This window comes from Erinaceus europaeus, chromosome 6, assembly GCF_950295315.1.
Source record: "Erinaceus europaeus chromosome 6, mEriEur2.1, whole genome shotgun sequence".
NCBI classification, from domain to species: Eukaryota; Metazoa; Chordata; class Mammalia; order Eulipotyphla; family Erinaceidae; genus Erinaceus; species Erinaceus europaeus.
Window position 1 is genome coordinate 9,237,278 of NC_080167.1, and position 27,307 is coordinate 9,264,584.

The 27,307-nt window shown below is 49.2% G+C and overlaps 1 protein-coding gene across 1 annotated transcript; it reads left to right on the forward strand.

The window, feature by feature from the left end:
• The first annotated feature begins 296 nt into the window (after nt 1–296).
• Nucleotides 297–26,886, forward strand: HRK (harakiri, BCL2 interacting protein). The gene is made up of 2 exons (XM_060193019.1): nt 297–700; nt 21,759–26,886. Exon 1 carries the CDS (start codon nt 360–362, stop codon nt 642–644), a length of 285 nt encoding a protein of 94 aa, XP_060049002.1. The 5' UTR covers nt 297–359; the 3' UTR covers nt 645–700; nt 21,759–26,886.
• Nucleotides 26,887–27,307: the final 421 nt, after the last annotated feature.

Consider the following 27,307-nt stretch of genomic DNA (forward strand, 5'->3'; position numbering starts at 1 on the left):
GAGAAGACCTGCCCTCGCGCCCCTTCCCCCGGACCCCCCCACCTTGAGTCCTGGGCGGGGGCTGGGGCTACCTCCCCCTCCCGCTGCGCGCCCCCTCGCCGCCGGCGCCGTGAGGGTTAAAAGTTACCTCTCGGTTTCTTCTGCCTGCAGCCCCCCCCCCCGGGGGCCGGATGATGTAACCCCCCTCCCCGCGCCCTCCCCGCCCCCCTCCACCATGTGACACTTTAATTAATAATAGCGCCGTCAGCACAACAAACGCACAACACACGGGGAAACTTGGTGTCCAGGGGCGGCCCCCGGCGGAGCGCGGAGGCCGAGGAGCCGAGCGAGGCGGAGGGGCGGCGGGCAGCGCGACCGCCATGTGCCCGTGCCCCCTGCACCGTGGCCGCGGGCCCCCGGCCGTGTGCGGCTGCAGCGAGGGCCGCCTGGGGCTGCGCTCGGCCTCTGCGCAGCTCACGGCCGCCCGGCTCAAGGCGCTCGGCGACGAGCTGCACCAGCGCACCATGTGGCGGCGGCGCGCGCGGGCCCGGGGGGCGCGGGGGGCGCGGGGGCCCGGCGCGCTGCCCACCTGCTGGCCCTGGCTGTGCGCGGCGGCGCAGGTGGCAGCGCTGGCGGCCTGGCTGCTCGGCAGGCGGAACCTGTAGGGACGCGGGGCTTCTTGGTGGGGCCGGAGCCGAGACCCAGCCGCAGCGAGCAACAGGTACGCGGGCGCGCCCGGGCACAGAGGGGCGTGCAGTGGGGCTCAGTGGGGCCCAGGGGGGCCGCCGTGGGGCGCAGTGGGGCTCACTGGGCTCATCGCGCCGCCCGGGGGGCCTGGAGCACAAGTTTGCCTCGCCTCCTCTCCTCTCCTCTCCTCTCCTCTCCTCTCCTCTCCTCTCCTCTCCTCTCCTCTCCTCTCCTCTCCTCTCCTCTCCTCTCCTCTCCTCTCCTCTCCTCTCCTCTCCTCTCCTCTCCTCTCCTCTCCTCTCCCTGCTTCCAGCTCTCTTCTCTCTTCTCTTCTCTCTCTTCTTTCTTTTCTTCTCCTCTCCCTGCTTCCAGCTCCTGAGAACCTCTCTGCTCCTCTCCAGCCCAGACCCCATGTCCGCGCCCTCCGGCCCAGGTCCCTTCTCTCTCTCCACCGTTTCCCTCTCCTCCGGCACACCGACCACTCTCTCTAGCAGGGTGGCTTCCGTCGCTCCACACCCCCACCCCGTGAACTGGAAACACCTCGAAAGTAAGAAGTGTGACCAGCCAAAATAGTTACAATCTCTCCAGATTTGGAGGCAAAAGTCCCCCCTCGTCCTCTCCTAAGACGGCCGCCTAAGTCTCAGAGTCACCACCGTCTCCAGACCCTCTCATCCCTTCTCGGATGTCTACACCCCCTGCTCCGGCACCCCTCCCCTCACCTCCTCCCCGCACTGGCGGCCCCTGGCCTCCCCAGCTTCCCTCCGCTCCTCGCAGCCCGCTGCCGTGCGCGCTGCCCCTGGCCGAGGTAGGCCAACTTGTCTGCGTGGCGGCATTCAGGTGAAGCAGCCCGGGCAGAAGGTTGTAGCCAAGACAAGGTGGAGATGTCCCCGAAGCGAGTGGAGATCAGAGTGAGGCTCCCGGGGAAACTCCACTAAGAAACCCTAAAGGAAAAGGCATTTGTGAAACTCCTGGGTGTTAGGCCTGCCTGGGGAAGGGATGTTTTGCAAGCTGTGTGTGGGGTGGGGTGGGTGAGGATTGTGCTCCTGGAGTGTTGGGAGCAGTGGAGGCAGGTGCTGACTACCTCCTGTGCTCCAGGCCCTAGTTGGGAGTGGGGGCAGCAAGCACCAGCTGTGCACTTGGTATGCATGGTGGGGTCAAGGTATGAGGGTCATCCTTCCAGATTCTGGAATCCAGGGGACCGCTGTCACAGCGGGGTTGGGCAGTGTCTGACTGAGTGAGCTCTCCCCCAGAGGTGGATCTGGGGCCTCAGGAAGGTGAGAAGGCCCTAGAGACCACTGGAGGCCAGGGCCAGCGAGGCTGTGCATTGTGGTGGAGGCCGAGCCCCATGCTGTGCTGACACCCCAGGAAGCTGGCATCCAGCCTGAAGCTGAGCGTCTATGCCCGCAGGGAGAGAGACAGCAGCAGGAGCTGGGGTGGGGTGGGGGAAGGTAGCCCCAGGAGCTGCGGGGGTGTGCAGGGTGTGAGTTGGGAGCGAGGGGGGACAGATGTCTCGTGGGCCTCAGAGCTCTGGCATCAGTGAAGAGAGGGGCGCATTTCAGGGCGCTCTCTGGGGTGACCCCTGGAGGTCCTGCATCTCCCTAACTCTGGGAAGAGAGGACTGAGGCTCCTCCGGAAGGAACTGAGCTGGGGATGTCCGGTCCCGGGGTGGAAGCTACATCCTAGAGGGAAGGGGAAGGGACCAGATGTGGAGAGCTGGGGAGCCCAAGAAGAGACCTAGGGTGGAATTTAGGGAGAGGCAGAAGGACGATGGGAAGAGAGGGACTTGGCGAGAGCTGAAGTAAGGGAGTTGGAGGGAAGATAAAACAAGTTGCAAGGTGGTAGGAGAGTGAATTCTGGGGGGAAGGAGGGATAAGTGAGGAATCGCCTAGAATTGAGGGCAGAGTGGCCGGGACTCAGAACTAGTGGGTACAGGGTGCTGGGCGTCGCCTCTGGGGGGCAGCAGGTGGCCAAGAGTCGTAGGATGGGGAGTGGAGAAAGCTGGAGTCACCACTTAGCCTAGGTGGGCGGGACCCAGAGTTTCTCTGGTCATCTGACTATTGTCACCAGTCATGTTTCTTTCTTTCTTTCTTCACTCTGTTCCATGCTGTGCCCTGACCCCAGGCAACCCCCTCACTACTGGACTTAGAGTTCTTCCTCCTCCCTCCATTCTCCCTCCTCACCCCATACCCTGCCTGCATGGTGGTCCTTCAGCCCTGCACTCCTTCCTGCCCCTCCCCTTCACCAGGCTTCTAGCCCTGGGCTGGCGTGGAGGTGTGGGAGACTCCACCTCTCACAGCTTTTGGGTGCTTTTAGCAAATTCTGGGGAAGCCCATCTTTTCCTAGTTTCTGGTAAGGTAGGACGAAGAAGAAAGAACAGTATGTTGGGGTCTTTGTGTAGTCCTTTCTCCTCTTCCTAGAGGATAAATGGGAGTGCTCAGTTATCTAGAGCAGAGAAGTGGAGGTAGCTGGCTCACTGGTGGAGCACAGGACTTGCATGCAGAAGGCCCTGGGCTGAATAATCTAGTTTAGGCCAGAAGGAGCAGTGATCTGGTCTCTCTCTCTTTCTCTGTCTCTCAGAGTAAAAGAAGGACTTAGCAAAATGCAAGACAGCAATTTCAGCAAATTTGCTTTGAGTTTCTGCTAAGCACTGGACTCTCAAGTATGATGTCCTGAGTTCAATTCCTGGTATTGCATGTGTGAGAGTGATGTTCCGGTTTTCTCTCCCTTTCTCTCTCTCTCTCTCTCTCTCTCTCTCTCTCTCATTAATTAATAAATAAAATCTTTAAAAAAACAACAACCCGAGACTCAGTTTCCCCCATGTAATATGTGTGCTCGACCAGGTGTGCCACTGCCCAGTCCCTCCCCCTATGTAAAACCAGGACCATGATAATACTTTGTGCATAGGTGTCATTAAGAGTGTGAAATGAGATGGACCTTGAAAAATTCATGTTAAGTGAAATAAGTCAGAAACAGAAGGATGAATATGGGATGATCTCACTCTCAGGCAGAAGTTGAAAAACAAGCTCAGAAGAGAAAACACAAGCAGAACCTGAACTGGAATTGGCGTATTGCACCAAAGTCAAAGACTCTGGGGTGGTGGTGGGGGAGAATACAGGTTCAAAAAGGATGACAGAGGACATAGTAGGGGTTGTTATATGGAAAACTGGGAAATGTTATGCTTGTACAAACTATTGTATTTACTGTTGAATGTAAATCATTAATTCCCCAATAAAAAATAAAAAAGAGAAAATAATAAGGAACTCAAAAAACAAAAAGAGTGTGAAATGAGGGGGCCGGGCAATGGTACACCGGGTTAACTGCACATAGTATAAAGTACAGGGACCAGCACAAGGATCCCTGTTCGAGCCCCCAGCTCCCCACCTACAAGGAGGATCACTTCACAAGCGGTGAAGCACGTCTTCAGGTGTCTATCTTTCTCTTCCCCTCACTATCTTCCCCTCCTCTCTCAGTTTCTCTCTGTCCTATCCAACAACAGCAGCAAAATAGAAAAAAGATGGCCTCCAGGAGCAGTGGATTTGTAGTGTGGGCACCGAGTCCCAGCAATAACCCTGGAGGCAAAAGAAAAGAAAAGAAAAGAAAAGAAAAGATAGCATGAAGTGAAATGAATGATGCCTCTACTGGAAATTTTAGAACACAGTGCTCAGGAATTCAGAGATGGGTACACCTTGATTTCTCCTAGTGAAGATTGTGCAGTAAATTTCTATTTCCTGCGAGTAGACATCTGCTATGGTCAGCCATTTCACACCCTTTCCACCTACCTCGAGGGGGAGTAGAGCCAGACTGGCCTCTCTGGGGCAGCAGTTGGTTGAGTGCATAGGTTTAGGGAACTGATGGAACTGATTTGGGAACTTTTGGGCAGTGTGACCTCAGATATGAGCCATCACCTCCCTGAGCCTTTTTCTACCAACTGGAGTTATACCCATTCCAAAGTTTTGGAGAGAGATGAAAGTATCTATTATAAAGCTTAGTGCAGACTGGGAAGGTAGCTCAGGGGAAGAGCACAGGACTTGCCTGCATGAGGTTCTAGGTTCGATCCCCAGCACTGTAGATACCCTCTGTCTCATAAAAAGTCTTAAAAATAAAAAGAGAGGGTCCAGAGCAGTGCTTGGTGGTATGAAGTGGCTAATGCCATTCTTATTGTCTCAGAGGCAAAACAGAGGTGGTGACTATCAACCTGAGTGTCCGTAGATGGGCAGGTGGGAAGACTCCGGGACAGGAAGGTTGGAGGCAGCTGGCAGAGGGTGCTGTGAGCCCCAGATTCCTGTGCTAGTGTGATTCCTTTCTTAGTCCCTGGGGAGGCTTCTTGGAGGCTGGGAGGCTGGGTGTGCTTTAACCAGTCATCTCTGGAAGATCTGGGAGCAAGGGAACAAAAGATGCTTTATGGTGAGCTCTGGCTGGCAGCGGCGTGGGAGGGAGGGAAGTGTGCAGGGTGGGGGGTAGAGTAGAGCTGAGGAATCTGGCAAGGAGAGGGGGCTGGCCGGGTGGGCAGAATCTTGCCTTGGGACTGAGTATAAGTGTGTGGGGGAGTGACTCTGCAGATGGGGGAGCACTGTGGTCAGCAGCAAAGAAGCTTATGGGCCAGGAGGAACCCGCTGTAATGAATTAATGACAGCCTGGCCCAGCCAGCCAGATATGCTCACTGGTTCTTGGCAGGTACTCTGGGGATTAAATAGTTAAACCTGGAGACTGTCCTGTCTCTGGCCTGGCTACACCCCTGCCAGGACTACTGTTAGGGCTTGAAAGCCTGGGTTTCTGCTGGGCCAAGGGAGGGAGCCAGCCAAACTGAAGGAGAGAACAGCTGTTAGGAAAGAGCCCTACAGGTTGGGGCCAGATGTGCTGGACAGTGGCAGCATGGTCCCAGTCTGGAGTCCGCCACCCTTTGCCAAGGGAGAAGCAGGGCCCATGCGACTGAGGTGAGGATGTAAAAGTGAAGGATACACAGTCAGGTGTGCACTGGAGGTACCTTTGAGGGTTGAAAAGCCAGCTTTTCCGACGTCTTTTATGGAGTTGCCAAGGGGAGTGGGGCCTTCTGTTTCCCCACTGGTCATCACGGGATTTCACAAAAACAATGAACCCCTAGTCCATGACATGTCACGGGTACACAATTAACTAGGCAGTGAATGAATGAGTCATACAGAAGGGAGACAAGAGAGGCCTTGCCTTTCTCCCAGTTCAGCTCTTATAGTGACTCAGCTGTTAATTATTGTGTGCCTACTGTGTGCAGGCCACTGTGAGTATAGGAAGACCAGAACATAGAAGCATGCACTCTTTTGGAGCCCAGATTTTATCAAGAAGAGAGATGATTAAGCCGTAAAGATTGTTGGGCTGGGAACAAGGTGGGGGTTGGGTCAGTGGCATACCCAGTTAAGCACACATAGTACTAAGTGCAAGGATGCAAGTAAGGTTCTGGGTTCCAGCCCTCGACTCTGCACCTGCAGGGGGGTCACCTCACAAGAGGTGAAGCAGGTCTGCAAGTGTCTTTCTCTTTCTCTCTCTATCTTCCTCTTCCCTCTCAATTTCTCTCTGTCCTATCCAAAAAATGGCCACAGGAGCAGTGGATTTGCAGTGCAGACACCAAGCCCCAGTGATAACCCTGGAGGAAAAAAAAAAGATCGTTAGGGTTACTAATGCTGTATTATTGCAAATAACTCTAAAATGTGGTGGCTTTTAAAGCAACTATTTTACTGTGTTTTGTGACTGAGGAATTTCAATTGAGTCTGCAGGGCAGACTTGTCTTTCTTCCAGGCTGACTGGAAGGCCAGAGTGATGGCAGTGGGGGCACTCTATGCACACATCTGGCTGTTGCTGCTGGGTAGCAGCTGGGTGTCAGTCTGACCAGAGCACCTGCACTCAGACTCCTCGTGGGGCCTGGGCTTCCCCACAGCATGGCGGCCTTTCAGTGGTTGGATTCATACACAGTGCTACAGAACCCCAAATGGGATTGTCCAAGGCACCAGGTGGAAGCTGCTTTGTCTGTGCTCTCTCTTTAATTTACTTATGGGGGGGGGGAGAGAGAGAGAGAGAGAGAACTAGAGTATCACTTTGGCATAAATGATGGCAAGGAGCAAACGCAGAACCTTATGCATGCAAGTACTGTATAGCTGTTTACTGTATAAACTCTGGTAGCTCAGTCATTTAAAACATTAAAAATTTTTTTTATATATTTATTTATTTTCCCTTTTTGTTACCCTTGTTGTTTAACATTGTTGTGGTTATTGATGTCATCATTGTTGTTGGCTAGGACAGAGAGAAATGGAGAGAGGAGGGGAAGACAGAGAGGGGGAGAGAAAGACAGACACCTGCAGACCTGCTTCACCGCCTGTGAAGCGACCTTGCAGGTGGGGAGCCGGGGGCTCGAACCGGGATCCTTACGCTGGTCCTTGCATTTTGCGCCACGTGCGCTTAACCACTGCGCTACCGCCCGACTCCCCATTTAAAACATTTTTATGCAGTGCCAGGGATCAAACCTGAGGCCTCAGACATGGTAAGGCATGTAATTTACCTGCTAAGCCATCTCCCAGGCCCTGTTATGCCTATTCTGACATACCTTCAGAAGACCCTGGTCCAGGAAATGGTAACTGACTATAGGCCTTCCTTCCTTCCTTCCTTCCTTCCTTCCTTCCTTCCTCCCTTCCTTCCTTCCTTCCTTCCTTCCTTTTTTCTTTTTTTAATTGCCACCAGGGTTATCACTGGAATTCAGTGCCTGCTGGATGATTACACCATTCTTTCTTTCCTTTTTCTTTTTTTTTTTGTGTCTCCAGGGTTATCTCCGGGGCTCTGTGCTTCCACTACAAATCCACTGCTCCTGGTGGCCATCTTTTCCCCCCATTGTTGTTGTTGCTGTTATTGTTGTTGTTGGATAGGACAGAGAGAATCTGAGAGAGATGGGGAAGACAGAGAGGGAGAGAGAAAGCTAGACAGCTGCAGACCTGCTTCACTATTTGCTAAGTGACGCCCCCTGCAGTTGGGGAGCCAGGAGCCTTGCGCTGGTCCCTGCACTTTGCACTACGTGTACTCAACCAGGTACACTACCACTCAGTCCCCAATTACACCATTCTTAGTGGCCTTCTTTCTTTGATTTTATTGGCCAGAGAGAAACAGGAAGGAGAAAGAGCAACACCTGCAGCACGGTTTCACTGCTCTTGAAGCTTCCTCCCTGCAGGTGGGAACAAGGGCCTTGAACCTGGGTCCCATGTATGGTAGCAAGTGGACTTTACCCAGTGCAGCAGCATCCAGCTCCCATTTGTCATTCTCATTTGATGTAAAAATTCAGTCTGGGGAGTCGGGCGGTAGTGCAGCGGGTTAAGTGCACATGGCACAAAGCGCAAAGACCAGTGTAAGGATCCCGGTTCAAGCCCCCAGCTCCCCACCTGCAGGGAGGGGGTTGCTTCACAGGTATTGAAGCAGGTCTGTAGGTGTCTATCTTTTTCTCCCCCTCTCTGTCTTCCCCATCTCTCTCCATTTCTCTCTGTCCTATCCAATAACAATGACAACAATAATAACTACAACAATAAAACAACACGGGCAACACAAGGGAATAAATAAATAAATAAATAAATAAATATTTTTTAAAAAATTCAGTCTGTAGATCCCTGTTCATAGAATGGCGGGGAACCCTGCTGGGGTTTATGAACCTGTTACAGAGAGCAGTTGCTAATCCTTCCCTCTTCACTTGGGTTAGAAGTGACCCACCAAGTGGCCCAGATTCAAGAGAGTAGAGCAGCACTCCATTCTGTGAGGGGCAGCAGGGCCCTGGGAAGCACCCTGGGCAGGTGACATTGTTGGCCATCTTTGGATCAGCAGTTGAACCCTGAGCTCATTTAAGAATGAAATTCTGAGGGCCCTTCTTCTTCTAGCGTTTGCCCTTCTTCCGTAGCCAGTCAACAGCGTCAGGTTGAGCCTGATGTAAAGTTTCGAGACCTCCTTTGAATGTGGAGAGGTGGCAGTCGTTGACTATGTGGGTCATAGTCTGTCTGTAGCCGCAGGGGCAGTTCAGGTCGTCTCTGGCTCCCCAGCGATGGAACATAGCGGCGCACCGGCCATGGCCTGTTCGATAGCGATTGAGGAGGGCCCAATCATAACGTGCTAGGTCAAAGCCGGGTTGACGCTTGCAGGGGTCTGTGATGAGGTGTTTGTTCTTTACCTCAGCTGACTGCCAACTCTGTTTCCAAGAGTCTGGAACAGAGAGGGCCCTGAAGGCACTAAACAAAGGGAGTGCTACAGAGAGAGGATGGGGCATGTGTGTGGGGTCCTTACCTGCAGAATTCAGGGTGGGCACTTTGAGAAGGGACCAGGGAGCTAGTGATGGGAATGTCAGGAAGGAGCCCACCATGTGAGCACCTGCAGGGAAGGTGTTCAGCGAAGAGAACATAGTATGGAGGTCTGGAGGTGAGATGCTGCAAGCTGGGTGTTGTCATTTAACTTAAAAAGGGGGGTTTAACTTAAAAAGTGGGTTTAACTTAAAAAGGGGGGTTTAACTTAAAAAGTGGGGGCTGCTGCAGCACATAAAATGATTCACAGCAGGGAGCTGGGAACTGGTTTAAACAATACAAGGTTTATTAGGGTGAAATAGGTAAAAGACAAAATAATCAGTTATCATCAAGGGTTAAGAGTACACTAGGTTCATAAAATCTGAGTATAGTTATCAAAAGTTTAGTCCCTTATCCTATGGCTTTGTCAATGTTTCCATTTTATTAAAAAAAAAAAAAGAGTGAAATGAAAAAAAAAAAGTTTAGTCCCATAAGATAGACAATTATCAGCTCTGGTAAAGGTTGCTGGTGGCTGTAGAGGGCTCTGAAAGTTTACCAGCTAGCCAGCTAGCAGAGCCTCATGTCTTCAATTCCGGGAAGAGCAGCCATGGCGGATACCTGGGGCATCTCCGCCAAGATGCTTCTGACCAGGAGAAGCAGCAGCAGCCAAAGAGAGCGACCTGCTCCAAGTCCCCGTGCTTTATACCTTCCCTTTCTGTGTGTCCCGCCTCAGGGTGTTGCCATTCGTATGCCGATAGTCCCGAACTCCTGTTGGGTCACAACAGATGGGCAGTACGTGGTACCCCATGTGAACATGGGGAGTTCAGAGAGGTGGCAGGGCCGAGGTCAGGCCATGGAAGGGATGGGGGGAACGAGTTTTGTTCTAAGTGCAACAGAAAGAAGTGGGGGCAGAAGGGAAGCACAAGTACAGACAGCACAAAGAGATGTAGCATCATCACCAACAGTATTATTATTGTTATTATTATTGCCACCAGGGCTATCACCGGGGATCAGTGCCTGTGAGAAAGGGAGAGAGAGACATGTGCAGCACTGTTCCACTGCTTGCAAAGCTTTCCCCCTGCAGGTGGGGACTAGGGGCTTGAATTCCTTTTACATAGTAACTTGTACACTTTATGGGTAGTACCACTGCCCAGCCACACTTGATTATTACTATTATTAATTAATGTTCTCAATTTATTTATTTACCATATATATTAACCAGAGCACTGCTCAGCTCTGGCTTATAATGGTGCAGGGGATTATTGAATTATTGAACCTGGGACTTTAGAGCCTCAGGCATGACAGTCTCTTTGCATCACCATTATACTGTCTACCTCTGCCTTTCATTATTATTTTTTATATTTATTTATTTATTTTCCCTTTTGTTGCCCTTGTTGTCTTTATTGTTGTTGTAGTTATTATTGTTGTTGTTACTGATGTCATCATTGTTAGATAGGACAGAGAGAAATGGAGAGAAGAGGGGAAGACAGAGAGGGGTAGAGAAAGATAGACACCTGCAGACTTGCTTCACCACCTGTGAAGCGACTCCCCTGCTGGTGGGGAGCCAGGGGCTCAAACCAGGATCCTTATGCTAGTCCTTGCACTTTGCTTGGTTCTTGAGCTGGCTAAATCTGTGTGGTCTGTGGAACATTCTCTGTGGACCCCGCTTCAAGCCAGTGTTGGGGATGCATAAGCATGTGGACACTCCTTGCATGCTTATTGCAAGGCTCCAAGTCATAGCAGTCACACACCCCCTGCACATCCCCACCTAGTGGATCCTAGCTGGTGTCCTGGACTCCAGCACACAGTACATAATAAATACTAATCAGGACATTAACCTGCTAGCAATTCCCTGCCCTGTAGAATCTGGGTGAAGACAATCAACTTGTGCCAAGACTGCACCAACATCTGGAATCTGAGCTCTTTGCAAATGCCAGTGGGTTAAGTGTTAAGCCCATATGGTGCAAAGCACAAGAACCAGCTTAAGGATCCCAGTTTGAGCCCCTGGCTCCCCATCTGCAGGGGGGTCGCTTCACAGGTAGTGAAGCAGGTCTGCGAGTGTCTATCTTTTTCTCCCCCTCTCTGTCTTCCCCTTCTCTCTTTATTTCTCTTTGTCCTGTCCAACAACAGCAACAGCAACAGCAACAGCAACAACAAGGGTAACAACAAAGGCAGCAAAATGGGAAAGAATGGCTTCCAGGAGCAGTGGATTCATAGTGCAGGCACCAAGCAATAACCCTGGAGGCAAAAAAAAAAAAAAACAAAGAAAGAAAAAGAAAGAAAGAAAGGAAGAAAAAGAAAGAAAGAAAGTGCTACCTTCTTCTTCAACCCACCTAGTGCTACCTCTGACACAGCCTCACTCTCTGCGGACACCCTAAAGTCCCTCTAAGTTCCCCCACCATTAGTAGGGTATTATCCTGACTAGTATCTGCTAATGATAAAATGTGTGCTTTACTCTCTGTACTATCTCCCAGCCCCTAGAGGTTTAGTATTATCATTACTACTATTACTATTATTATTATTTTTTGTCAGTTGCTCAGTTGTGCTTTATAGTGGTGTTGGGAATTGAATCCGGGAACTCTGAGCCTCAGGCTTGAAAGTCTGTTGCATAAACTACTATGCTGTCTCCCCAGCCTGCTTAGGAAGGACTTTGGAGACATGCCGCCCACTCCCTCACTTGACAGACATGGAACTGGAGCTGACAGGGGTTAAGATGAGATGGACTTCAATGCTGATGCTAAGGGTTGAGTGTCAAGGCCAGGGGAAAACGTGGTCATCTATTGGCTGAATCCAGCCTGAATCCTGTTTGACGTGCATTATTAAAAAAAAAAAAAAGACAACAGATGTTTTCTTCTAGAAATCTGTATTCTCAAGTTCTCTTGGGAATGTAGAAAGATCTGACAGTGCTGAGCCTGTATTCCCAGGCAAATGTAGGGGCCAAAAAGCTGGAGAGGAGCATGGAGATTCCATTACACCAGACACACACGTTCCAGTTACCTGGGCATATCCAGGGAACACTTTAGTGGGGCCAATTCTTTTAATTAAAAAAACTATTTAAAGGGGTGGGGATAGATACCATAATGGTTATGCAAATGCCTCAGGCTACAAGATCCAAGGTTCAATTCCCCCTCATCGCCACAAGCCATAGCTGAGCAGTGTTCTGGTAAAAAAAAAAAAAAAAAAGTATTTAGCTTTTGCTGCCTGGACTATCACTGGGGCTTCCTGATGACACTACCCACTGCTCCCAATGGGCTTTTCTATGGTGGAGGGTGAGAGGCAGACACCACAGTACTGCTCCACAGCTCATGAAGCTTCCCTTGTGCATGGTCCTCCTACATTGTAACTGGGGCCTCAAACCCAGGTCCTTAAGCATGGTAAAATATTCAATCTACTGGGTGAACTATTTCCCAGTTCCTGCATTTCAATTTTTGATCCTTGGTTTTAGGAGACCACCCCCTTCTTTTTTTTTTTTTGTTAAGACCAGAGCACTGCTCATCTCTGGCTTACGGTGGTGCTGGGGGTTGGACTTGGCACCTCAGAAACTCAGTCATGAAAATCTTCTGCAGAGCCATGTTGCTGTGACCCCAGTCCTCCTGCTCCCTGTTTTAACTAAATGAGAGGGCACTGCGCTTGCTGCTTTGTCACCTGTTTCTTCCTCTACTGTTGGCCAAGATCTTCCACATCAACAAAGATTTTCATCAGCCCTTTCAATGACCGTGTGGTGTTCTGTTGTCATCAGCCCTTTCAATGACCGTGTGGTGTTCTGTTGTCATCAGCCCTTTCAATGACCGCGTGGTGTTCTGTTGTCATCAGCCCTTTCAATGACCGTGTGGTGTTCTGTTGTTTGGACGGACTGTCATTTTCTTACTTGGTCACCTTCCCAGGGACACTGAGTCCCCCATTTTTTTCATAGTGTCCATAAGGTACTCAAGTTGGCACAACTGTTCAAAATAAGTTCCCTAAGGTGAAATTATTGGGCAGCCATTTTGAAGATAGCACGGCACTTCCTCTCGCAGCTAAAAGTAAAATGAGGGAGGAGACCCAGCAACCCCCTCTCCCTGGGTATCTTCTGGAGGAATATGAAATCACTGACACAGAAAGTGGTACCCACCCAATGTTTATTACAGTCTTACTTGTAATAGCGAAGATAGGGAAGCAACCACCAATGACTGGAGAAAGATGTGATCTGGGGGCCAGGGGGTGGCACACTCGGTTGAGCACACATGTTATAGTACACAAGGGCCTGGGTTCAAGTCCCCAGTCCCCGTCTTTGAGAGATTGGGGGTGGGGAGGAAGCTTCACAAGCGGTGAAGTAGGGCTGCAGGTGTCTCTCTTTTTATCTTCCACTCTATCTCTCCCTTCCAACTCAGTTTCTCTCCATTCTCTCTGCAATAAATGAACAAATAAAATATTTTTAAATCAGAAATACTATTTCAAAAAGATGCGGACTGTATATACACAGAGGAATACTATTCAATCTCAACAATAAAAAGTCAAACTTTTGCAGAAAATGGAACTCCCGGATAAGGACAAGATGATTCACCGGTGTGTGATGTAAGAGTTTCAAAGCCATGAGTGGACACAACAAAATAAAAACAAGGCAGTGGGTAGCCAGGTACTTGTCAGAGGGAAGCGAATTCGTCTTCCCAAAGCACTTAGATGTCCTCTCCCTTGCTCACGCACCCCGAGTCTAGCCATCTGCTTTTCCAACCCCCTCAGCACAGTCTGCTTTACTCCTCACTTCCTGTCTGGCTGGCAGCAGCTAGGGGCTGGGTGCTAAGTGATGACACAGACCAGAGCAGTTTCCTTCTCATGAGGGAAATGCTGCCTTGAGAGCTTTGTCCTCAGGAGTCTTAGGCACAGAGACTGACCCCCCCAGTCCTACCAGAACCCCAAGGTCAAAAGTCCACCTGCTAGAACTGGAGGTGGAAGGGTGGGGAAGGTGCCACTGTTACCCACATGCCCACTGCTCCATGGCCACTCAACAGACTGAAGTACCTACTACATGCAGGGCATTGTGCTGAGTTTGGGAGGACATGCTGATGAGGGCCTGGGGGTGGGGGTGGGGAAGAGAGAGAGAGTAAGACATGGCATCTGTAAATGCACAGAAAATATTCCCAGAGACCTGGGTGAAGTGAAGAGGGTTTTCATTTTTTTTAATTAATTTTTTTATTATTATCTTTATTTGTTTATTGAATAGGGACAGCCAGAAATTGAAAGGAAGAGAGACAGAGAGAGACCTGCAGCTTCACCGATTGTGAAGCTTTCCCCCCTGTAAGTGAGGACTGGGGCCTTGAACGTGTGTTCTTGCCTGTGCACTCAACCAGGTGCATTAAGCATGTAACATTCACTTGTACAAATAGCAACAGAAAGAAGGTTTTTTTTTGCCTCCAGGGTTATTGCTGGGGCTCAGTGCCTGCACCACGAATATACTGCTCCTGGAGGCCATTTTTCCCTACTTTTGTTGCCCTTGTTGCTGTAGCCTTGTTGTGGTTATTATTGTTGTTGTTGATGTTGTTCATTGTTGGATAGGACAGAGAGAAATGGAGAGAGGAGGGGAAGACAGAGAGGGGAAGAGAAAGATAGACACCTGCAGACCTGCTTCACCGCCTGTGAAGCACCCCCCCGCTGCAGGTGGGGAGCCGGGGGCTTGAACCGGGATGCTGACGTTGCGGTCCTTGCACTTTGTGCCACATGCACTTAACCCGCTGCGCTACTGCCTGATTCCCTGCAACTGTTACTTTAAGAGTCAAGGGCACAGACTTGCAGAGGCGTGGCCTTCTGGATTTTAAGATAATTTTAAATTGTGGACCAACTAGATAACTCACCTGGGAGGGTGCCTGCTTTGTCATGAGCATGACCCAGGTTCAAGCCCAGCCTCCACCACACTGGCGGAAGCTTCAGTGCTGTGGAGTCTTTCTCTTCTCTCTCTCTCTCCCTCTCTCTCCTTTTATGGATTTTTCTTTTTTGTCTCCAGGGTTATCATTGGGGCTCAGTGTGGGTGCTGCAGGTCCATTGCTTCTCATGGCCATCTTTTCCATTTTATTGGGTAGGACAGATAGAAATTGAGAAAGACAGAGGGAGAGAGAAAAGATAGACACCTGCAGACCTACTTTGTCACTTGTGCAGGAGACTTGATCCTGGGGGCTCAAACCTGGATCCTTGCACTGGTCCTTGCACTTAGTACTATGTGCACTTAACCAGGTGCGCCACCACTTTGACCCCTGTCTCTCACTATCTGAAAAAAAAAATGAGCCTGCAATGGTGAAGCTTTGATAATGACCAAAAAAAAGCTTTTTTTATTGGCAGACGCTTCTTATTTCTTGAAGGGTGGGGGAGGGAAAGATGCAGAAGTAGAGTATAAAGTCAAGACCCACAGATACCCTTTCAGTTTGTCCCCAAGGTCACTCCCCTTGGGGGTGACTTAGAGCCTGAAGTCCTTGACACAGCAACAAGGAGGAACACAGCTCATGTCCTTCCATGGTGCTGATTAATCCTCAAGTCATGAGACCCGGTCTAAGCTCTCGGTTCCAAAAAAGAAACTGATATTTAATCAGAGAGGTCAAAGAACTGACCCAAGGCCACACAACCTTAAAAGAAATATTTATTAGGGAGTTGGGTGGTAGTGCAGCGGGTTAAGGGCACGTGGCGCAAAGTGCAAGGACCAGCGTAAGAATCCTGGTCGAGCCCCTGGATCCCCACCTGCAGAGGAGGCGCTTCACAGGCAGTGAAACAGGTCTGCAGGTGTCTGTCTTTCTCTCCTCTCTGTCTTCCCCTCCTCTCTCCATTTCTCTCTGTCCTATCCAACAATGACGATATCGACAACAATAGCTACAACAATAAAAAAAGATGTTTAAATTTATTATTGGAGGCCGGGCGGTAGCACAGCGGGTTAAGCGCACGTGGCGCGAAGCGCACGTGGTGCTAAGCGCAAGGATCCGCGTAAGGATCCTGGTTCTAGCCCTCGGCTCCCCACCTACAGGGGGTCGCTTCACAAGCGGTGAAGCAGGTCTGCAGGTGTCTACCTTTCCTCCTCTCTGTCTTCCCCTCCTCTCTGCATTTCTCCCTGTCCTATCCAACAATGACGACATCAATAACAACACATTATTAATAATAATAACCACAGTAATGATAAAGCAACATGGGCAACAAAAGGGAAAAAATAGCCTCCACGAGCAGTGGATTCATAGTGCAGGCACCGAGCCCCAGCAGTAACCCTGGAGGCCAAAAAAATATATATATATATAATTTTATTGTCAGTGGGGTTATTATGGGGCCTGGTGTTGGCATTATGAATCCACTGCTCCTGGCAACCATTTTTTCCTTCTTTCTTTTTTCCTTTCCTTTCCTTTCCTTTCCTTTCCTTTCCTTTCCTTTCCTTTCCTTTCCTTTCCTTTCCTTTCCTTTCCTTTCTTTCTTCCTATAGGACAGAGAGAAACTGAGAGGGGAGGGGTAGAGAAAGATAGACACCTGGAGACCTGCTTCACTGCTGAAGAACCTCCCGCCTGCAGGTGGGGAGCCAGGACTCGAACCTGAATCCTCGCTCATGGTGATGTGCCTGCTCTGCCAGCTGCACCGCGGCACCACTGCCTGGCCTCCAGTCACACAGCTTCCACACACCTGAGTCAGGATTCTAACTTAGACATTTGACTCAGATTTCTGCTCTCCACCGTGTCACCATGTTGCCGTTGAAATTAACCTTTTACTTTAATTCAAAAGCTGTCTCTGTTCATTGTTGAGAGAAAACCAGAACATTACTCAGGAGCAGGTGATGTTGGGGTCAAACTTAGGACGTCACACATATGCAAGTTCAGTGCTTTGCCCATTGTACCACCATCCAGGCTGCAAATTTAAGTTTCTCTCATTTTACTTCTTTTTCCTCTTCCCCTTTTTTTCCTTTCTGCCAGAGGGATTGCTGGGACTTAGAGTCTACAGAATGACTCCACTGCTCCCAGTAGCCATGTTTTTTCTTTTTTTCTGCTAGAGACAGAAGTAGAGGAGGAAGAGGAGGAGGAGAGAGACAGAAAGAGAAACATCTGCAGCACTGCTTCACTGCTCATGAAGCTCCCCTACTTTAGGAGGGGACCAGAGACTTGTACCCAGGTCTTCACTAATGTAATGTGTGTGTGCTGTACAAGGTTCACCACTGCCCAGCCCCTAATTTTAGGTCTCTTACATCTCACGGGGTGGGGGGTGAACTCAGGGCTTCACTCATGCATGACACTGCTGACTGGACTCCCTGGGCCAGTTTTTTAAATTACTTTTAAAAATTTATTTTATTATTATTTTAAAAATAATTTTTATTATCTTTATTTATTTGATAGAGACAGCCAGAAATCAAGAAGGAAGGGGGTGATAGAGAGAGACAGAGAGACACCTGCAGCCCTGCTTCACCACCTGCAAAGCTTCCCCCTGCAGGTGGGGACCGGGGTCTTGAACCCGGGTCCTTGTGCACTGTAATATGTGCGCTCAACCAGGTGTGCCACCACCCAGATCCCAGTTTTTTAATTCTTAAAAAAAATATTTTGAGGCCTGAATGGTGACTCACCCTGTAAAGTGCATATGTTGCCATGCTCAAGGACCTGAGATCAAATCCCCACTCCCCACTTACATGGGGAAAGTTTCACAAACAGTAAAGCAGTGCTGCAGGTGCCTCTCTCTATATATATATTTATCTATCTCTCTATATATCTCCCCATCCCTCTCAATTTCTCTGTTTCTATGCCAACAATACATACATAAAATAAAATATAAAGCCAGAAAGAATTGAGTTAGGAGAGGAGAGACACTACCACAGCATGACTGCACTATCTACAGAGCTAACCCAGGGCCATCATGATGCTCCCATATGGAACTGGAGTTCAAAACCCTAGGCCTCCTAGGAGGCACCAGGGTGATGGCTGAGGCCCCATGCCTACATGATTCTAGGGCTCTTCTGCCTGGAGGAATCTTTAAGAGCACTGGAGGAGTCTCTCTCTCTCTCTCTCTCTGTCTCTCTCCCCTCATTGTAAAACAAAACAAAACATGCCCACTGAGCAGAATCCTGCAGGCATGAGGTGTCAGTAGTAACCCTGGTGACAGTAAATAAATAAATAAATAAATAAATACTGTAGTTTATTGGTCTTTATTATATTCCCAGAACTGAGGGATCTTCTCCACCATCAATTTTAGAATGCTTCCATTTCCCCAGCTGAAACCCTACAGCCATAGCCATGACTCTACTGTTGTCAGCCCTAGGCAACCACCAGCCAGCTTTCTGTCTCTGAAAATTCATCTCTTGTGGACATTTCGTAGATACAGATTCCTCCCATAGCCATCCTTTGATACACAAAGGCTTCATTCCATTTTAAGGCTCATCCTTGTGGTTGTGCCTATCAGTACTCCATTCCTCTTTCCGGTCAAATAATATCCCAGCATGGGGCAAGGTCGCACTCTGGCATTTATCCCCCGCTGGACATCTGGGTGGTTTTCACTTAGAAGCTGGGGCCGCAAATTTGTGGTTTTGCATTTTATAATTTTGGGACTAAAACTCAGAAGCAGGTTTAATTGGGCTGTATAGAATTTCTATTTTAAATATTTTGAAGGATCTCCTTACTACTTTCCATAATGACAATATCACGTTTCTTTTTTTTTTTTTTTTTGGTGCCATACTCCAAACTCAGTCAATTTCTGCTTTGCGTTTCTACTTTTTTTTTTTTTTACATGCATAACATTCCCCAGATTCCCATTTAACAATACAACCCCCACTATTTCATTCATCATTTTTCATGGACCTGTATTCTCCCCACCCACCCACCCACCCCAGAGTCTTTTACTTTGGTGTAATACTCCAATTCCATTTCAGGTTCCACTTGTGTTTTCTTTTCTAATCTTGTTTTTCAACTTCGGCCTGAGAGTGAGATCATCCCGTATTCATCCTTCTGTTTCTGACTTATTTCACTCAACATGATTTTTTCAAGGTCCATCCAAGATCGGCTGAAAACGGTGAAGTCACCATTTTTTACAGCTGAGTAGTATTCCATTGTGTATATATACCACAACTTGCTCAGCCACTCATCTGTTGTTGGACACCTGGGTTGCTTCCAGGTTTTGGCTATTACAAATTGTGCTGCCAAGAATATATGTGTACACAGATCTTTTTGGATGGATGTGTTGGGTTCCTTAGGATATATCCCCAGGAGGGGAATTGCAGGGTCATAGGGTAGGTCCATTTCTAGCCTTCTGAGAGTTCTCCAGACTGTTCTCCACAGAGGTTGGACCAATTGACATTCCCACCAGCAGTGCAGGAGGGTTCCTTTGACCCCACACCCTCTCCAGCATTTGCTGCTGTTACCTTTTCTGATGTGTGACATTCTCACAGGAGTGAAGTGATATCTCATTGTTGTCTTGATTTGCATTTCTCTGACAATCAGAGAGACTTGGAGCATTTTTTCATGTGTTTCTCGGCCTTTTGGATCTCTTCTGTGGTGAATATTCACACCACAAATTTGGGGCCAAGTGGTGGGGCACCTGGTGCAGTGCGTGTATTGCCATGGACAACAAACTAGGTTCGGACTCTGATGCCAGCCTGCAGTGAGGAAATTTCTCTCCCTTCCCTTTCCATGTCTCCCTGTATCAACAAAAGGAATTAAAAAAGGAAAAAAAGAGGGGCCACTGGGAAGGTGGATTTGTGGTGCAGGCACCGAGCCCCATCAATAACCCTGGTGGCAATAACAAATAAATAAGGGGCTAGGTGACGGTACACCTGGTTAAGCGCACACATTACTATTTACTGTATGTGCAAGGACCCAGGTTCAAGCCCCGTCTCCCCACCTGCGGGGGTGGGGGGAGATGCTTCACAAGCCCCTAAGCAGGTCAGCAGTTGCCTCTCTTTCCTCACTATTTCCCCCTCCCCTCTCAATTCCTCTCTGTCCTATCAAATAACAGGAAGGAAAAAAAAAAAGGTCACCAGGAGCAGTGGATTCATAGCGGTCGATACCGATTCCCAGCATTAACCCTAGTGACAATAAAAATAAATAATACAATAATAAAAGCAAAATGAGAAAAAAAAAAAAAAAGAAGCTGGGGCCGATAACGCTGCTGTGAACGTTTGCATCTGGGTTTTCATTTGGGGGTCCGTTCTGTTTCCCTATGCTTCTCTTTTTCATCATATCTTGGCTTCTTCCCCAGCTCCCTCAACACTCAGCAGGAGCTGCCTCTTTCTCTGACTCCACAGTCCCTGGCCAGCTGCCTTCCAAGGAGCCGTAGTCCCTGCTTCCCTGGACTGCACGTGGCTTTCAAAGCACACACATGATCTGTTTCTCCTACCTCCTCTATGGGCAGCTGAACCCCATCAGCGCAAGAACTGTGCCACTGGGTCTGTAATACCTAGTATGGTGCTTGGTCTGTCTAGCATTGAATGAATGAATGAATGAATGAATGAGAACAGGGACTGTGGATAAGTCTGTCTTGACTGTGAATCTATGCAGTGACTAGATGATGGTTCTGTTGGTGATTTTGGAGGAATAAAAAGGCAAGATGGTTTTCTCTTAGCTCTCTCCTTTTTGTGTTTGTTTGTTTATTTATTTATTGCTCATGCCTATGTGATTCCATTGCTCTTTTTTATATTTATTATTTTCCCTTTTGTTGCCCTTGTTTTATTGTTGTAGTTATTATTGTTATTGCTATTGATGTCGTCTTTGTTGGATAGGACAGAGAGAAATGGAGAGAGGAGGAGAAGACGGAGAGGGGGAGAGAAAGACAGACACCTGCAGACCTGCTTCACTGTTTGTGAAGTGACGCCCCTACATGTGGGGAGCCGGGGGCTCAAACCGGGATCCTTAGGCCGGTCCTTGCGCTTTGCGCCACGTACTCTTAACCCACTGCACTATCGCCGACTCCCGATTCCATTGCTCTTGACAGGCTTTTATTTCCACTTTGGAGAAGGGGATTTGGATTTGGGATTTGGAGAGAGAGAGAGGGAGAGGGAGAGAGAGAGAAAGAGAGAGAGAAGGAGGAGGGGGAGGAGGAAAACCATCATAGCCCCACTTTACTCTTCAGGGAGTATCTCTCTTGATGCTGGGAGGTGCTGGAGGCTCATGTCTGGGTCTTCACACATGGCAAAGCACGCACTCCACTGAGTGAACCATTTCTTCACTCTCTATCACCCATCTCTTTTTTAATGGTTCCTTTATCAATGACCGAGTATGGGAACCAGAGCATCACTCAGGCACATAGGGTGCAGGTGATCAAACTCAGACGTATGCTAGGCCGCTGCTCTGCTGCTCTGCCATTCTGCACTGCATTCTTTTGTCTTCGTTGTTTTTTGTGTTCACTTAATTTATTTACCACCAGGATTATTTCTGCAACTCTGTGCATGCATCCTGCCACCATTCCCAGTGACCATCCCCTCCCTTTTCTTTCTATTTGATTTTTTTTTTTGGGGGGGGAGAGACAGACACCTATAGTTCTGCTCCACTGCTCATGAAGCTTCCCCTCCCGCAGGCAGGGATGGGGGATTGAACCTGGGTCCTCACACATGATAATATATGTGCCATTCTCTTTTGTCAAATTACAAAAAAAGCCTATGTAAACACCTAGGGCTGGAAGCAGGAGCGCGTGTGTGCACACACACATGCACACAAATGTAAATTTAGGGAATACTGCTGTATGCCAGAGTGTTGGTGGGGGTGGGGCGCATTTCCTCTCAGATCAGAGCTTTGCTTCTAGCAGCTCTCCCTTCCTCCTCCCACCCTGCGCTGGCTGCAGGGCTCCAAGCACTGACGTCATCCCACATGCCTACTGACCGAAATCTCTCTCTCCCTGTCTCTCTCTTTCTCGTAGGTTGGTGAAAACCCTGTGTCCTTGGAGAAAGCTGGTTCCCGTTTTCCTGAGGGGGAGCCTGGAGCTTGAAAGGCCGCAGTTGGCACTTGGAGAAGGAAGTCTAGGATAAAGACGGCGCTTGGAGCCATTGCAGGAATAAGAGACCTGGAGCAACCCTTGGGACATCCAGCTGCAGACAGAGACACCCTGATGCTACTTAACACACAGCTCTCTATATATGTATAAAAAGAAGACACGACTATTCCTACCCAGTGCATGCCTAGTGGAGGACATGGCCTCCTCCCTTTTCTGTGCCTCCCACAGAGAACTCTGACGCTCTCTCCTGTCTGGGGCATTGACAGAGATGCTTTCGTGTACCTAAGAAATGTGCAAAGACTGGTGGGAATTAGCCCCAGAGTCCGCCCCCCTGCCTAGGGAGGGTTGCTGATGCAGTAGGAGGTGAAGTCTGAAAAAAGGCCAATGAGAGAGGCAGCTAAGAAAGCAGGAGGAGGGGAGGCACTGAAAGTCAGCTTTGTTTGGGGGAGGGCTGTCTAGGTGACCCTCCCCCCGTTTCTAAAAGCCTCCCCCTGGCCTGTATCTAGCCATGTGAGCTAGCTAGTTCCACTGCCTCCTTAAGACAAATGGGACGCCCCACCCCTCTCCTTTCCTATAGATCTGGCGTCTCCCGTGCCGTTCTCCCACTCCACCGGTGCTAAGTGTGTTCCTGATGGTGCTGTAACATGTCATGTTGCCAGATCTGCAGGCTGGCAGGGCCAGGGAACAGGAGAGATGGCTATGTTGCTGTTTCTGATTCTTCTTTTCTTTTTCCTGAAGGGACCTGTTGTAAAAGTGCCACCTGTGAGCCCCTCCCTGTCTTTCTCTCTCTCTGCAGAGACTCATAGCCAGAGGGGTTTTGGAGGGAAATCTGGGGGTAGGGGTGGCCCTGAGCAGCTTGCTGGGTAAGGAGCAGAAAGTTCACTTCCTCTGTGACTTGTTTGCTGTCCCCCTTCCTTCCTGGGGAGTTCAGCCTACTGTCTCCTCCAGTTCTCAAGGGGATTCCAGGACTTCAGGGTCTGTAGATTCAAGAGCCATATTCCAGGCTAGGAGGTCTACGGTATGACTCATGACCAAGGGGCCTTGGGGAAGAGGGGTAGACTGTTTGAATGAAATGCACCAGCATCTCACCAATTGATAAGCAGGTCTGATTTCTGTTGTTGCTGTTTGTTTCCAGGATAAGCTACTATTTTCAGAAGTTTCTCGAAGGGCTAGAAAAAAAAATGTTCTGGACTGAGACTTGGCTGCAAAGACTCTTCAGGGGGCAGTTTTTTTCTTTTAGTTAAAAAAACAATTCCAACAGAAATAGCTGTTATTCTTCCTTGCAGGGAAACACACACACACACACACACACACACACACACACACACACACACATACACTGCCATTTTTGCAAAGCTATGGACCAGGCACCCAGATGGTGGGAGTGAGGGGGCAGACAGGGGCTTTCCAAGACTGACTCTGCAGTGCATCACCCACTCCTGCCAGGCAGGGCAGACAGATACCCTTCCAGTTTCCCTGGTGCCAGCACAGGGCTGGTGAAGCTTGGAGCTGGAGTGGGAATTATCCCTGTGGGCTGTTTTGAAGATTACCAGGTCCTGTCAGATGTAAGACTTTTCAATACTGCTGCAAGCTGGGAACTGTCATTCTAGAAAAAAAAAAAAAAAACAATAACTATCCTAAAGGGCCTTTTAGAAGCAAATGCAGACCAGAAAGGCTAAAAGTGAGGGCAACTCTTGCAGCCCCCAGACAGCTCTGAATTCAGCAAAGGAAAAAGCTTGTTCATGGAGTGCTTATTGCCCACCATCCTCAGAGCCTCCCCAACATGGATGGGCGTGTTGGATATATTGGCAGGGTCTACAGAGAGCAGCAGGTGGCAGTTTCTGAGCCACAGGCCTGATTAGAACAACCCGAATGGTTTCTCCTCTCTGCTCCCCTGTCCTAGCCTGGAGACAGGCTTTCCAGTTCACCCTTTCTTCCCCGCCAGGGACAAGTTTTCTTGTGATTGCCCAAGATCTTAGCTCTCTGCTACTTTAAGGCTGCACTTTTTAAAGACCCAGGTATTGGGGGTGGTGGGAGTGCAGGGGTGCATGCTGACTCCCTAGATGTGGGGCAAAGGTGAAAGGTCAGAGAATCTTGTTGATTAGCTTAGGACATTTCCACTGAAGCGCCCCAACTCCAGAAGCTGGGCTCAGCACCGTGGGCTATTCTAATTTTCTTTCTTCTCCTCTTTTTTTTTTTTTTTTTTTTAACCAGAGCACTGCTCAACTCTGGTTTATTGTGGGGCAGGAGACTGAACCTGGGACTTTGGAGCCTCAGGCAGGAGAGTCTCTTTGCATATCCATTATGCTATCTATCCCCGCCCCGGGCTATTTCTATTTCGATGAAGCCACATTGCTGAGAACTGGGGTACCCATGGCCCCCCACCCCCACCCATACTGGGGCTTTCCAGCCAATCCCATGTACATATTCCCCTGTATCAATAGACACCGTGTATTTATCAAACCCCACTATTATTTTTTTCCTTGCACATCATTGGAGTGCACTTCTGGGCTACCCCGATATTTGATAAGGGGTTGTTTTTAATGCTTGTTTTTATATGAGGTCGGACTTCCTGATGGACATTCATATTAGGAAACTAAAGCATGAGGCATCTGTATAGCCCCTCCACTGTCTTTCCCATGGCATTGCATGAGATAGTGGGGTGGTTTTTGTATGTGTGTATGTGTGTGTCTTAAATATTTCCACAGTGTGCAAAGTGCTGGCATCATCCCTCCTCTACACCCTCCCTACTACCCCCTTTTTCTCTGGCTGCCAAGAAGTCATTGATTTTGATTAGCTTCACTGCAGAGCGTCTGTGAAGAGCGAACAAGAGGGAGGGAGGCTTTGAAATAAAATTCTAAAAAGACTTCATATCAAGTTTTGGCAGACGGCACTGTGTGTGTGTGTGTGTGTGTGTGTGTGTGTGTGTCCGTGTAAAACAGAGGGAGGCCTCTGAGATCATAGCCGAGGTAGCTCTCGCCGCATAATGAGATGAGCAATGGAAGTAGCTCTTCTTTCCTGATGGTGCTCAGTGCTTGAGGAGAATGAGAGTCTAGGAGCCACGGGAGTGGGGTGGGGGCTGTCGGGGTGCATCCTGGGACTGCAGCATTCCAAACTAGACCCCTCCCTATTCAGAAGCTTCTCTCCTTTGCCCCATCCCCGACAAGCCAAATCAGATCTATTCCGCCCCCCTTTTGAGTCCGGGGTTCCATTTTCCATTCCCTCAAGCATAATTGGAGTTTTGAGCAACAGGGTTTGTGTGTGTGTGTGGGGAGTCCACTGGCCTCCCTGGCTGCTGTCTGGAGGTGCCAGGGTAGGGACTACTTCCTCTTTGACTTCCTTTTTGTTGGGAACTCTGGAGCCTTCTTTCCCACTTCTTCCAGTGGTCTCGCTTTTAAAAATGTTTTTCCATTTTGGTGAAGAAGGGGAAAAAAGACAATTTAAACAATACTGTCACAGGACAATGGAGCTGTGGCTTTGGCTTCACCATCTATGTGGTCACTCTGCCTGTGACAGAGTCCTCCTCTCTTCTTTCACAAGAATCTTCTGGGGACTCTGACTTGTCACTGAGGATTTCTTGAACGTTTGCCTGCTCTGAGCAGCTACAATGACCAGAAGATGGGTTTAGCTCTTTTTCTGTTGAAACCAACCTCTTTTATGAATGACCCCTTCTGTCACCCTGAGCCAATCAGAGGGGGCCAGAAGCTAGTTGTGGTGGTGGGGATGAGAGGGAAAGGCTAGACACAGGACACTGGGAACTGGTGGAGGAAGGACATTGATGTCAAAGTATCATTTTAAAGTTTAAAATGAAATCTCTCTCTCTTTTTAAATATAAAGTTACTCTGCCAACACCTATTTCTTGAGCACTTCCAATGTGCTGGGGTGTGAACCTTTGCCTAGGAAGGGACTTCACTGTCCCTGGTGGAGAGGTGGCCTTGCTTAGAATTAGACGGTGCTAAGTGTTTCTCCCCTGTCTGGGTCACAGTTTTCTCTAGTCTGTCAGGTCTTTGCTGTGGTTCCACACCTTGAATGGCAGACTGGTCTGTAGTATTTTCTGAGCATTGCACTTCCATGCAGGTACTTTTAAAGCCTGCAATCCACTCCCACCTGGGGCAAAAACAAAACAAACAACTCCTTCTTGCTGCTTTACCCAGTAATTGAAACCACCATTTGTTTTTATTGTGGGGGGTGGTGGGGGTGGCGGTGGTGCTCACCATTCCTAAGCACTGTGTTAGAGGGGACCTTTCCATGTTTCCTGCTTAGTTATTCCTTCCATCTTCTCTGGAAGGCAGTACAATCACTTTATGGCTAGGGAAGCTAAGGCCCTAACAGGTTTCTCAGTGTAGGCTGAAATGAATCAAGTGGCTGACCCCAAGTTTGGACTCAAGTCCGACAGCCCCCCAGCCCTACCCCATGGCTAGGAGCCACACAGGAATCCTTTCTGAGCTGGTCCCTCTGTGTGATAAGTTCAAGGGCACACACAGGCCTGGCACCGGAAGGGAGAAGGGGAGCCGGACAGGTCCGCTGTGAGGAGTGTCTTAAGTGGGGTTGGCTGAATGGTTTTCTTGGGGGTCTAACACATTTGTTCCTGACCCTTTGTATTTCCCATTTCTATATGGCCTCTGGGAAGAGCATCAAATTTGCAAACGGGGCCTATCTCACTTGTTTCGTGGGATATGGGAGTTTTTCTTACTGCCTTTCCATCTCCTCCCCTTGTGGTACCCCGAGATCCTCTCCCCCCACTTTAAGGTCTTTTGCACTGAAAGTGTCTAGGAGCCCACCTGTGTGGAAGGAAAGGCTTTGGGGGGTGTTTGGAGCCCCAGTGAGAAGCTCGGGGACATTCCTTCCAGGGTTCTGGCCTCGCTGGTTCCCTGTGCTCTTTTGTAAGAGGAATTTCATACCTTGGAGACGCTTTGTACATATTTGTAATGACTTTATTAAAAAACTGGTTGTGCACTTCCAGCCGAAAGCCTTTGCGTTTTCATTTCCTGGAAGGTTGCTCCCCAGAGATGACAAGAGCACCTGGCTGCATTCGCTAGGCTAGCTCTTCCCGGGGCAGCAGGTCACACACTCACTCCCTTCTCTACTAGGTGCTCAGACTCCCCCCAAGGGGAAGATTGGCCCCCCAAAATACCCTTCGTTGGGCATCATGCTGGAGGACTCTGCCCAACAGTTTTGGTCAGTGGACAGAACCATCAGTTCTGATGGCCTCAAAGAGCTACGCTGAAGGGTCTGCAGACAGACAGTTGTCTCCAATTCTGGGTCAGTGGGTCACTTGGGTGGGGCACTTCCACCTGCATTTCCCTGGTCTGAGATGCAGAAGAGACTAAGTTTCTGTCTTCTAAGAGTGGTGGGTTGAAGACCCACCTCCCTCCTGTCCCCAGATAACAGATGTTCTTTTCCTTCTCCACTCTGTTGACATAACTTGGAAGATTGATTCAGCCTCACACTCAGGCTTGGCCAGGGTTCTGCAT